Source organism: Carcharhinus amblyrhynchos, unplaced genomic scaffold (assembly GCF_965287045.1).
Source record: "Carcharhinus amblyrhynchos unplaced genomic scaffold, sCarAmb.v2.hapA chromosome_210, whole genome shotgun sequence".
Lineage (NCBI taxonomy): Eukaryota > Metazoa > Chordata > Chondrichthyes > Carcharhiniformes > Carcharhinidae > Carcharhinus > Carcharhinus amblyrhynchos.
In genome coordinates, this window is record NW_027649950.1 from 135,073 (window position 1) to 148,962 (window position 13,890).

The following is a 13,890-nucleotide window of genomic DNA, read 5'->3' on the forward strand; positions in this document are numbered from 1 at the left end:
CATGAAACTATTGTCGATTGTTGTTACAACCCATCTGGTTCACCAGTGTCCTTTAGGGAAGGAAATGTGCTATCGTTACCCAGTCTGGCCTGCAATTGACTCAATGTGACAATAGATTGTCCCTTAAATGGGCCCCCAAGGGCAACTGGGGATAGGCACAATAAATGCTGGCCCAGCCAGCGACGCCCTAGCATCCCATGAATGGAAAAAAATGCACTTATCAGATTTACTCTAGACTGGATATGGGCCATGTCCCAAAATTCAGATGACCAAGGTGCAATACCATTGCCATCCAACCGTCTGGTAGGTTACAGACAATGGTATAGAAGGAACAGCATAGAAGAAGGCCATTCAGCCCAGCTGGTCTGTTCATCTATTTATTTTCCACAGAAAATAAATCTCGCATCCCCCTTCATCTAGCGCTCTCATCATATTGTTCTCTTCCTTCCTTCCTCTTGTGTCTCCCTCTATTCCCGTCCATTCATAAATGGGCCAACGTTTATTATGCCTATCTCCAATTGCCCTTGGGGGGAAGCAGTTAAGAGTCAACCGCATTGAGTCAATCGCAGGCCAGACTGGGTAACGTTAGCACATTTCCTTCCCTAAAGGACACTGGTGAACCAGATGGGTTGCGACAACAGTCGACAATAGTTTCATGGTCATCGTTAGACTTTTTAGTTCTGGATTTTTTTTTTTGAAGTACTGAATGTGGAACTTGCTACTTGTGTTAGCAAGTTCCACATTCACTCCACTCTTTAGGTGATTGGTACAGTTACATTTTGGGTGTCATGTTTGACCTGATCGTGCCAAGGTGCTTGGCAAGAGTATCAGTGGGAAACGAATGCTCGACTGCGATATCTCTTCCGCTGACTCATAGAAATAACTGAGTATTTGGGGAGGTCTGTTCCAGCTGCACCATTCCTGTTTGTACATCAAAAAATATTTAAAAAGCAAAAAGTTTATTTATTTGTCACAAGTAGGCTTACATTAACACTGCAATGAAGTTACTCTGAAAATCCAAGTAGTCGCCACACTCCGGCATCTGTTTGGGTACACCGAGGGAGAATGGCCAATGCACCTAACCAACATGTCTTTCAGGTTGTGGGAGGAAACTGGCACACCTGGAGGAAACCCACGCTGACACGGGGAGAATGCGCAAACTCCACATAGACAGTGAGCCAAGCCAGGAATTGAACCCGGGTCCCTGGAGCTGTGAGGCAGCAGTGCTAACCACTGTGCCACCTGCCCTTACGTACCAGCTCCCCTTGTTTTTGCAGATCATGATCTTCTTGAGATGCTACCCAAGAAGCCTTGGTGACTTGTTGCAGTGAGTGGTATAGATAGAGCACACCACGGCAACACTATGGCAGCAAGTAGATGGACTGTTAATCAAATAGGCTGCTCTATCACGCAGGATATTGTGATGAGTATTGTTGGAGCAGCACCCATCCAGGGAAGTAGAGAGTCAAAGATCTAGTTTGCTGTTGTTCTAATATTTACTGAATAACTTATCTTTCTCTCAACATTGCCAGCCCACAGAGTAATTTGACTTTTAATGACAAAAAAAATGATGATGACATTCGATTAGGTACGGATTAGCAACGATTAACAAAGGAAGATTATTGACTCTTATCTGCAAATATCCATGCTGTTTTTATAATTAAGTCCAGAGAAGCTAACCTTTGGCTCTAGCAACTTATCAAGCGTCTGGGACATGCTTCTGAACAGTAATGCAAATATTTCTGTTTTCTCCTTCTCCTGCCTAATATTCCAATCAGGATCACGACGGCAATAAAGCAGCCTCAATATTCTCTACACACAACTCATCTACCTCACCCCTGAAGACTGAAGAAGGGGTTCGACAGAGCAGTGAGTCAGGATCTGGCACAGCACTGGGTACCCCAGAGAGGCGCAAAGGCAGCCTGGCTGACGTTGTGGACACACTGAAGCAGAAGAAAATGGAGGAGCTCATCAAGAGCGAACCTGAGGGTAAGCAAAGAGGGGCGAGGTGTCTTGTTTCGGGGGATGTCTCTTGGGGGTGGGTGGTAGGGATGTTAGCTGCTGTTGAAATGTGAAGAGGGAACAAGCTTTGTTAATAAGCGGCAGTGCGCTGCTCAAAAAGAGTGAAGAGGAAGATCGCTTGGCATCTGCAGATGCAGCAGCCAATCCTTGGGTTTTGCCCAACCGTTTTTTGAGAAGTGTCCTTGTTTGCGTCTGAATCTGTAACGTTTGGAATCACCTTTTGTGAAGCCTGCTTTGCTCGCATTTGAAAACTGGTCAGACAAAGTTCCACAGAACCCAAACGAAAGCTGAATTTGGTTCAGTGCAGAGTACTGGGACTACAGGTTGAAAGCAGATTTTGATGCACTGGTTTATGCAAAATGTACCTAACTCTTGATTCTTGAAGCTGACTTAAGATGGTGAATGTCAATTTACAATGATTGCACTGTGGCAAAGGTTGAAAGTTCTCCGGTCTAACTTGGGCAGACTGGCTGGACGAATAAGCATATTTGTTGCTCTGATTGTACAGATGGAAAGTGGACAATGTCTAATGACTAACGTCACTGACACATTATTGAGTGAGTGAACAATGCCACCTCCAAACTGTTTCTCTTTATTACATTGGTGGCTAATTCCAACCAGACATACCCAGCCAGAAACTGATAGGATCGGATCAGAGGCCATCTGATCCAAGTCAATAGCATCATAGAACAGTTACAACACAGAAGGAGGCCATTTGGCCCAATCCGTCTGTGCTGGTTCTCGAAGAGTAAAAATTTGAGGTGACATTTTGGAGTGACTATAACCCACCTTTGAATGATCCCATCAGTCTCCAGCGGAGAGTTTAGGCTGCCTTCAATCTCTTTGTTTCGCTATTCAACCTGTGCAATTTCCTGAGCTGGATGAAGTCACCAAAGAAGTAGGGGAGAAAATGATATCATTAAAGTTATTTAAAAAGCTCTTCTCTCACTTCCATTATGAAGAACCAAAAAGTGTTTTTTTTTCACTGAAATCAGCCCCTTTGAGAGCTTATCCCACGCGCGTGGTAATTACTGATGTGTGTCAGTGACATTTGGCGCTGTTTAACAAGGCCTCACCAGTGAGGGAATCAAGGGTCATGTGGATAAGGCAAGAAAGTGGAATAGAGGATCATCATATCTGATCAATCATGAACTCACTGAATGATAGAGCAGACTTGATGGGCCAAATGGCCCACTTCTACTCCTACATCATTTGACCTTATGTATACATGTGCCACTTAGCAAGCCTCGATCACTCAATCCCTGTAAATCCTTTTAGGCCTCCAAGAATCATACAGTCAGAACGAGGCCATTTAGGTTATTGTGTCAGCGCCTGTGATGCTTTGGGAGAGGTACATGATTAGTCCCATTATCCTGCTCCTAACCTCTCACCCTGCAATTTCTCCTTTAGGTAACTCCCAGTTCAACTTTGAAACTTGACAACTAAATCCTCTTCCACCTTCAATCAGTGCATTCCAGATCGCAACTCACTGTATACATGTAAAAAAAAAAGTTTCCTTTTATATTGCCTCTTAGGTTAAAACTGTCTCATCTGGTTACTGACTTTCCTTCAGCTTCAGAAACAGCTTCATCCTATTTTTTAGATGAATTTGTAGTACATCAATGTCGCTGGCTGGCCAACATTTATTGCCCATCCCTAGTTGAGAGTCAACCACATTGCTGTGGCTCTGGAGTCACATGTAGGCCAGACCAGGTAAGGACGGCAGATTTCCTTCCCTAAAGGACATTAGTGAACCAGATGGGTGTACAGAAGGAAAATACAGCAGAGAAACAGATCCTTTGGCCCTCTAAGCCTGCGCCGATCTGATGCCTGCCTAAACTAAAACACTTATGGAGTCCATATCCTTCCATTCCCATCCTATTCATGTATTCGTCTATTGCCCCTAAATGCCACTATTGTATCTGCTCCCACCACCTTCCCAGGCAGTACATTCCAGACATTCAACACCTACTGTATATATAACAAAAACCTCCTCTATATTTATCCCCTATTGACAATGGTTTCATAGTTATCAGTAGATTCTTAACTTCCAGATATTTGTTATTGAATTCAAATTCCACCACCTGCGATAGTGGGATTCGAACTCTGGTCCCCAGAACATTAACTGAGTTTCTGGATTAATAACCTGATGATAATAACACGAGGCCATCACCTCCCCAAGGTTGCGGCTTCAAAACTCCTCATCATTCTGAACTCTTTCTATAAATCTCCCCTTCGCTGCTCTGAGGAGAAAACCTCCCTCAGCACATAACTGAAGTCCCTCAACCCTGGGCTCAGCCCAGGGATGCTGAAGCCACCCATGTTTTCCCAATAGCTGTACCGGATGAAGTTGGCTAATTTTGGAGTCTGCAATTTGAAACTGTGATCCTTCGCGAGAGGAGGAAAGAATGTTGAAAAACGCGCTTTGGCAAAAGGGCCATCCTATACGACAGCAGTGGATAGTCATTGATTTGGAAAGTTTTTTTTTGAGAAATTACTGAGATTGTGAAAACAAAATGCCAGTCCTCTCTTTGCAATTCTCACACTGAGCTCTCACGGAGCCGATTTCAGTGTGGGGAAAAAAAAAACCCTTGTTGGTTTTTGAAGATGGAAGTTGTAGGATAGTTTTAATAGCACCTTTTAAAATTGTGAGGCGGTTTCGTCGAAACATGATCAGGCATAAAAGGCCAAAAGAGGAAACGTGCGACCAAAAACCTGGTTCTGGGAGTAGGTTTTGAGGAGTGTCTTAAAAGATGAGAAGAGAGGCGGGAGGTCTTTAGTCCAGGAATTCCAGTGCTTAGGGCCTTGACAGGGAAAAGGAGCCACCATTGATGGGCGGGGGGGTTGCAAAAGAGGACCCCCAAAGGGGCCAGAATTGCAAGAGTGTAAGAGTTGAAGAAACGCCTAGGGATGGATAAAGCAAGCTAAACGGAGCTTTAGTGAACCCCGGTCTGAAAAAAACAGCAACTTGGAAAGACAGTGCAGGTCCATCTGGAGGGTGAAAAAGGGTCGTGTGGTGTTTTTAAAGAGCCTCGGTATATGTAGTTTACATTTTCAGCAGCTTTGAGCTAGGCAGTTGGTCCTAATCTCACTAATAGATTGAACAGCTCTGTGGTAAAATTACCACCTCATAATACTGATAAAATCGCTACTCAGCTCCTTTTGTATCTCCTGTTATCCAGGCCTTGTATTTTGCATATTTGTTACACATTCTGTTGTGTTATTACAGTGTTGGAGATTTTATTCTGCTCTTTTTTTTTGTTTCTCTCTCACTCCTTGGTGAATTGATTGTTAAATGCCCTTCACAGTGTATTTGTGTTTTGTGCGAGTTTGCCACAAATGATTACACAAATAACTGTTAATGTTTTCAGCGTGTCACTCCACATTGAGAAGAACATGCAAACGCTGAATGATATTGCGTCTGTAGTGCGGAGCGAGCGTGCTCTTGAGGCTGCGTTAGTGAAGGCTGCAGTTATACATTAGAGTGGATATAGAATCTGCACATTATCTTTGCTGTTAAGTGTACAAACAAAAGGCAGCAAGCTTCTCAAGTGAGAGTGTGCACAGCTTACATTGATGTATATAGCAGAAAATCCTTTATCCCTCCCAGTCATTGTTCTTTTGTTTCTTCAAAGGCCATTAAATCGAATGGCAGGTTGTGATGAAAATTTAATTAAGGCATAGTTAAATCACACTGAAGTGGTACATCTTGGCTCTTTTCCTTCATTTGCGTTTCGGGAAGAATTAATAAGTTGAAAGCTAATGCATAGGCCGTGAGTCAAAGTGGCAAGGTTGGTGTCGAGCACCCGTGGGTGCCCTTCACCCTGTTAGTTTAGGGAAGAGTTTGAGTACTGAGCTAACGTTTCCACTGGTTAGAGCTCGTTTCCCTCCTCGTTCACCATCAATTTACACACTGCGGGCTAACTGACTGACTTACCGTTGAAAAGAGGGGTGCTGCATGGAAGGTGGGACAGTGGTTAGCAATGTTGCCTCACGGTACCAAGAATCTGGGTTCAATTCCAGACTCGAGTGACTGTATGGAGTTTGCATGTTCACGCTGTGGGTTTCCTCCAGGTGCTCAGGTTTCCCGCCACAGTCCAAAGATGTGCAGGTGAGGTGGCTTGGCCATGCTAAGTTGCCCTGTCATGTCCAAAGATGTACAAGTTAGGTGGATTAGCCATGGTAAATTGCCCCTTAGTGTCCAAAGACATGTAGGTCAGGTGAATTGGTCATGATGAGTGCATGGAGTTACAAGGATGGTGGGGGTGGAGGGAGGGGGGTGAGTGGAGGTGGACCTGGGTAAAAGTTTGTTATTTTATTAGTGTCACAAGTAGGCTTACATTAACACTGCAATGAAGTTACTGTGAAAATCCCCTAGTTGCCACACTCTGGCACCTGTTTGGGTACACTGAAGGAGAACTTAACTTGGCCAGTGCACCTAACCAGCATGTCTTTTGGATTGAGAGAGGAAACTGGAGCACCCGAAGGAAACCCGCGCAGGCACGGGGAGGACATGCAGACTCCGCACAGACAGTGACCCAAGCCAGGAATCGAACCGGGGCCCCTGCCGCTATGAGGCAGCAGTACTATCCTCGGCACAGTGGTTAAGATGCTCCTTCGGTGAGTCAGTGCAGATCCCATGGGCTGAATAACCTCCTTCTGCACTTTTTGGATTCTGTGGTTCAATGGAAGGAATCATTCATAATACGTGCCCATTAATGTCCAAACACATTTTTTTTTTGGTCTTATTTAAAATGATTACATAAAGGAGAATGTTTGTTTGGTTTAGACAAAGCGTCAGCATCACTTAAAATCCAGCAGAACTTCAAATGCAACCTCTCAGATAACGGTTATGGGAAATGGATGCTTTAGCTGAGTTTATCAAGACTCATGTAGCCAGGATAGAGTCACTATTAAAGTGATGAGGCTGCCAGTGTATCATAATAAGTTCTGTTTTTAATATTTTGCAAAGAGCATGTACTAAATAAGGGGGCATCTGTAGATTATAAAGAGGTACCTTTGTGCAGACTTTGGAGCAATGCCTTTCGCTGTTTCATGCCTACTATCTTGAGAATGGACCAACACAAAACAAATCCTAGGGAAAGATGGGGCTGGAGCAGAAATGTTCTACCACTGCTCATTCCAAAATACATAACTTCTTCCATCGTGGTGTTCAGCTGAGCAATGAAAAAGCTGATAGATTTTTAGCTGATTGTTCCATTCTTTGTGTTTTGATTGTACTTTGTACACCCCTTGGGTTTAGAAAGTCGAATGATGATCCAGTTGAGAGATTTTTGTCCAAAAGAGATTTTAATGTGGTAGATACAGGTTAGCTATTTTGTCTGTTAGGGGAGCCCTTACTAGAGGGCTTAATGTTACAAGTAGAGCCAAGCTATTTGGGATTGAAATTGGGAAGATACTTTTTACACAAAGGAACTCTCCTCTTCTTGCCAAGAGACTGTGGATGTTGGAGCACAATTGGAGGCTTTAAGACTGAGAGGGATTGAATTTGATTCGTTAAGTGTAGCGAGGAATGTGGATCAAGGGATGCAATTTCCCAATGAGGTGGAAAGTAGAGGCTGGGTTTGTTTCTGAGTCCATAACCAGGAAGGAAACTGGTCACTCTTTGAGGTTTTAGTGGAGATGTCACCTTAACTAGCATGGCGATCGGTAAGATGCTCTGTCAGAGAGTCGGTGCAGACTCAATGGGCCAAATGGCCACTTCTGCGCTGAATTGATTATGATTCTATGATACATTCTGTTAACCAGGTTCTTATTAAATCAGCTCCCCACCATGTGCGGAGCCAGTGGACCTGAACCTAAAATGGGAAAGGTGTGGGAAACAATGTTGGTATTTTAGGATCCCGTCTGCCTCCATTGCTGCCCAAATGTAGCCTAAAAATTCAGCGCCAAAGATGGAGCCAAAGTTCAGATGACCATGATCTAATCGAATGGTGAATCAAGTCTAAGAACATAGAACATAAGAAATAGGAGCAGGAGTAGGCCATCTAGCCCTTTGAGCCTGCCCCGCCATTCAATAAGATCATGGCTGATCTGTCATGGATCAGTTCCACATTCCCGCCTGCTCCCCATAACCCTTAATTCCCTTGTCTATCAGAAACCTATCTACCCGTGACTTAAATATATTTAGTGAGGTAGCCTCCACCACTTCAACGGGCAGAGAGTTCCAGAGATTCACCACTGTCTGAGAGAAGAAGTTCCTCCTCAACTCTGTTCTAAACTGCCTCCCTCCCCCCTTATTTTGAGGCTGTGCCCTCTAGTTCTGGTTTCCTTTCTAAGCGGAAAGAATCTCTCTCTACCTCTACCCTATCCATCCCCTTCATTATCTTCTAAGTCTCTATAAGATCCCCCCCTCTAAACTCCGAGTACCGGCCCAATCTACTCAATCTCTCCTCATAAGCTAACCCCCTCGTCTCGTTGAGGGGCTGAATGGCCTCCCTTCACACCTTTTCCTTTGTTCAGCTGTCAAAGGAATGCATACAGGAGTATGACAGGCTCACTTGCTCCTACTGCCTGGAGAATGAAGATCATCAGGCAACATCCTTTACTGTTGTAATATTTAATTGAATGAAGATGCACAGCAAAGAGCGGTGTAAGTTGCGAAAGAAAACTGAAACTCAAATTACATGAGACAGCTTATTTTGCACTTAATTAAACTCAGGTGAATTCTCCTTTGCGATGGTTTTTGCGTGCATCTTGCAGAGTTTATTACACATGGGCTTTTACATCACATCAGTCTGGTTCCGTGAAAGTCACAATGACGGTGGAAGCAGCAGTGTACGGCCTGGATTTGCTACATCCACACACTAGTGCTGCGGCTTTACACCAATGTTCTCGGTGAATGCCTGCCAGAGGTCGATTTTGAATGAGAACCTTTAGTGTGATTAGTGTGGAACGGGATGTTGGTGCTGCAGCGCGAGTTGCTCACGAACTGGGATGCAGATAACAAATCGCCAGACAAATCAAAAAAAAATCAATGTGTAAATGGTCCAAAAAAAATCCGCCGTAGCTTGTCTTGAATTCTGTGTCTAAGTGAAACTCTGGAGTCACTCAGTGTAAAGTTGGCTGAAATTGCTCTGTACTCCTAAGGTTTTGAAAATGTCCATAACAGCAGCAGCTTATAGTTACAGTGCGCTTGTAAAACATCCCATGACATCAAATGACATATTTGACGCCGAACCTCTTAATGAACTATTAAGACACATGAAAGAGGTAGGTTTTAAGAAGGTCTTGAAGGAACAGTTGGAGGGAGTGGGCAGTTGTAGGGAGGCCAAGGGGTTTAGAGAAAGGTTTGCGGAACTTGGGCTCAGCTGCAATAGTGGGGTGGTGTAAGTCAGTGTTAGCAAGAGACCAGGATTGGAGGAACGATAGAGATCTCAAAAGTTGAGATGCTTCTGTCCTTTTATGTTTTGGGCTATATATCTATTGCTCAAGCAACGGGCAGGAGTTTCCGGCCTTGCCCACTCTGTTTTGGTCACTCTGAAGGTGATTTCCCTGTCTGTGGGAGACTCCAGAAAACATAGGAGCAGAATTAGGCCACTCGGCCCATCGAGCCTGCTATGCATTCAATCATGACTGATATTTTTCTCAGCTCCCTTCTCCTGCCTTTTCCCCTTACCCCCAATTCCCTTATTAATCAAAAACCTACCTTTTTCTGTCTTAAAGACACTCAGTGACCTGGCCTCCATAGCCTTCTGTGGCAGAGTTCCACAAATTCGTCACTCTCTGGCTGAAGAAATTCCTCCTCATCTCCATTGTAAAGGGTTGTCCCTTTTAGCCTGAGGTTGCGCCCTCTGGTTTTCGTTTTTCCTACTAGTGGAAACATCCTCTCCAGGTCCACTCTATCCAGGCCTCGCAGTGTCCTGTAAGTTTCAGTAAGGGCCCTGGCAGTGAGACAGGCGAGCCAGACAAACCACCATAGACATTGGTGGAACCAGAAGATCTGGCCAACGGCCAACGGCGAGCCATTTCTGCCGCAGGGAAACACATCATGCAGGGGTCAGAAAATCCTACCCAACACCTTTCCTTTTTATCCTCATAAGAGGAAGTAAATCTATAATAAGGTGGATGAATCACAAAGCCAGTAGAATTCAAGTTGAAGCAGAGTTAGGGTTAGTTGCACTCTTGGAGACTTATAAAGTCTAACTGACCCTCTCGATCACTCCAACTACATTTCAAACCTCCATCTGTTTGGTTGCAATAGGATGAAATTTGAGTTTGTCAGTATTGTTCATAGAATTCTATGGTGCAAAAGGAGGCCATTTGGCCCATCGAGTCTGCACTGACCACAATCTTACCCAGGCCCTATCTCCATAACCCCGTGTATTTACCCTAGCTCGTCCCCCTGACAGTAAGGGGCAATTTTGCATGGCCAATCTACCGAACCTGCATATCTTTGGAGTGTGGGAGGAAACTGGAGCACCCAGAGGAAACCCACGCAGACATGGGGAGGGTGTGCAAACTCCACACAGATAGTGACCCAAGGCCAGAATTGAACCTGGATCCCTGACAGTGTGAGGCAGCAGTGCTACAGTGTCATTCAATGACACCATTGTATACCAGAGCTGATTTGTATTTCGGAGAGGGTCTTGCTCATTGGCAGAAATTTCCAGTCACACTTGCCTCAAACCCGGAAGATCCTGCCTGAGGTCAGTGGACCATTGTGTGGTCCATCCCTGCCTGCTACAATTCATCATATACCAGAACTGACCATGTGATGGAAAAATCTGGTCTTGCTCACCCTTTGGTGAAGGTCAAAGAGCAGAAAGTTATGGAGCCTATGCAAGTGAATTAACCTGGAATAACAGACTCCCTTGAAGGTCCCACAGTTGATAACATCCTCACTAGCTGCTACAGAGAAGGCAAGAAAATTTTAATCTGAGCATTTTAACTTCCATGACAACTCCCTTGTAGAGAGTCTCATTCATAAAGGATATTCAACATCTTACAAACAAGTATGTGCAGTTGGACAAAAAACCATGCAGTTGAAAAGTCATGTTACTCTGCTTTGTGTCTTGCTGTTGCAGGAAATGGATTGTTAAGTGAAACTGGAAGGATTGTTATTGTTGCATTATTTACTCCTGTACCATTTCATAGAAACCCCACAGCGCAGAAAGAGGCCATTTGGCCCATCGAGTCTGCATCGACCGCAATCCCACCCAGGCCCTACTCCCATATCCCCTACACATTTACCCGCTAATCCCTCTAACCTATGCACCTCAGGGGACCAAGGGGCAATTTTAGCATGGCCAACCAATGTAACGCGCACATCTTTGGACTGTGGGAGGAAACCTGGAGAAAACCCATGCAGACACGAGGAGAATGTGCAAACTCCATACAGACAGTGACCCAAGCCAGGAAGCGAACCCAGCTCCCTGGAGTTGTGAAGCAACAACGCTGACCACTGTGCCGCTGTACCTACTGTGCTAACCCTGTTGCTAATGTTCCCCATGCTTTTAGAGCTCTCGAGTGTAGTAATGCCTTTGCAGTAGCATTGCTGCACAGGCGATTAGAGGCGACTGGAGACTAGGCTCTGCTCTTGCCAATTGCTTATTGGCCACACATTCTGGGGCCCTTGATCCGGATCTTTGATTATGGCCATCTGCATCGGACTTTTTTGATCAGAGCTCACGCGAATGAATTGAATGCACCGGGGTTTTACCAGTGGCAACAGGTATCTGAGGCTCAGAGGTTTCATACACACGAGACTTGCCATGACTGTGCATATGAAATTTAATCAGCAAACCCATTGCTCCACCCGATATTATGGCTCATCCATGCTGTTGCGGAAGCGCTATGCCTCGAGGATTCGTGCTAATTAAAGAGATCCTGGTTGGCGGAGGGAGGGGTGTTGCTCTAGTGTGTATTCACGTCTATTTTTAATAACAAGAGCAAGCAGAGCAGACACGCTTTCTGCGAGCGTATTTTTGGAGAGCTTACTCAAAGTCATCTCCACCACCTGAGGCCAGGGAACCAGAACCTCAAGATCCGTTGTTGCTGCTTCAAACTCTCTTTTCATTTGAGTACTCAGGGGAGGGCTTGTGAGTTTATTAAGGAGGACGGATCTCAAATGGTGGTGGGTAGTGACTGGACTCGCTCTTAAAACTGTAATTAAGATGGCCAGTCAGACTTATCAATGAAGGCCTACTCAAGACTGAACGGCTGGCAGCATGAAAATGCATGATGCATCCTATTCATGGATAGGCACAAGGGGGCAAAGGACATGATAGCATACATTTTTCCTTTATTTCTCCATCAATATTCCTTTTTAGTTTGGCAGACAACTACAGAGCGGCTTTGGATTGGTACAATATGCTGCACCTGATAGATAGATAAAACACTTTTTAAAAAAAAATTATTTATCGGTGTCATAAGTAGGCTTACGTTAACATTGCAATGAAGTTACTGTGAAAATCCCCTAGTCGCCACACCCTAATGCCTGTTCGGGTACACTGAGGGAGAATTTTAGCGCGGCCAAACCCATTCGGACGGTGGGAGGAAACCAGAGCACCCAGAGGAAACCCACGCAGACACAGGGAGGATGTGCGGACTCCGCGCAGACAGTGACCCAAGGCAGGAATCGAACCCGGGTCTCTGCTGCTGTGAGGCAGCAGTGCCACCCAAGAACAATTCATCTCTGTAGATTTCCATTTTTCGCTCATTTCTATGAAGCTGAATTTTCAGACCTATTCTTTTTCTTAAAAAAAACCCTCTTACAATCTCAGTTAACTTTTATCCGATAAGGGCACCTTGTCTAGTGTAACTTCCTTTCTTTTGCGACTGAGGTGCATTTCTGCAGGTTTCCTTTCTGAATAGAAGATGGCTTATAAACAATATAATTCTGTATACAATACGAGTTGCTGAGATGAACATTCTTCCAGTGAAACGCTGTTTAACACCGATTGTGTTCATGAACAATGGAATTGAAATTACACGCTGGAGTATTAGTAACAAGAAGTTGTGCCTTCACATACAATTTTTCCTCCAGCCGGGTATCATCTTGCATCAGCATTCTGAAGGTTGTTCTTTAAACCCCACTCCAGAACATGAACCAATAATTCTGGCTGGCTCTTTGCTGCAGCACTGAGGGTGTACGGCACTGTCGGAGATGCCCTTTCTCAATTGAGATGTTAAACCAACACCCTTTTATCTGACTGCTAAGGAAGGCACAGAAAATCCCATGGTATTATTCGAACAGGAGCACTGAGCTCTCCAGTGTCCTGGCCAACGTCCATCCCCTAGGAGCACCAATCTCTTAAAAAAAAACAGATAAACTGTCATTTTGTTTTTCAAGAACTGTTTGATGAACGATTGTGAGATGCCATTTGGCATGTATAACAGTAACAACACTTCAAAGGTAATTCCTTGACTGTAATGGCCTTTGGGATGTCCTGAAAATATGTAAAATCTTTAGGACCATATGAACAGGAATAGGTCATTTAGCCCCTTGAGCTTGTGACACCATTCAGTTAGATCACGGCTGATCTGTATCTTACCCTCAATCCATCTGCCTTGGTTTGGTACTCTTACAGAGCAAAACTCTCAGTGTTCAGACTTTCAATTGACGTATAGTTTCGGCGATGTTTTGGAGAAGTGATTTCTAGGGTTCCACTAAAGAGATTAAAATAGAAACAAAGACTTTTTTTTTCTATTTTACTGAAGGCTCAAATCTTTATTTTCTTCTTAACTCTTCCATTGCCTGTAAGTTGTAAAACTACCGGATGAGCAGAAACTTCCTTGAGTTAAATATTGGGAAGACCGATGCTGTTGGATTTTCACAGAGTTGTGGATTCAGAAGTCCTGCCTTTATTTCCAACAAATCCCATTTTTCCCGCAAGGGGATGAGAT

General features: G+C 44.4%; 1 protein-coding gene across 1 annotated transcript in view; it reads left to right on the forward strand.

Annotated features, from left to right (window-relative positions):
• The window catches only part of LOC145338879 (transcription factor SOX-5-like), a gene marked incomplete at its 3' end in the record, with an annotated part of 172,861 nt that overhangs the window by 21,956 nt on the left and 137,015 nt on the right, over positions 1-13,890 (forward strand). The window contains exon 4 of the mRNA XM_080183282.1: positions 1,779-1,989. Coding sequence (XP_080039408.1) covers positions 1,779-1,989 — 211 coding nt within the window. The remainder of the gene's footprint in view (positions 1-1,778; positions 1,990-13,890) is intronic.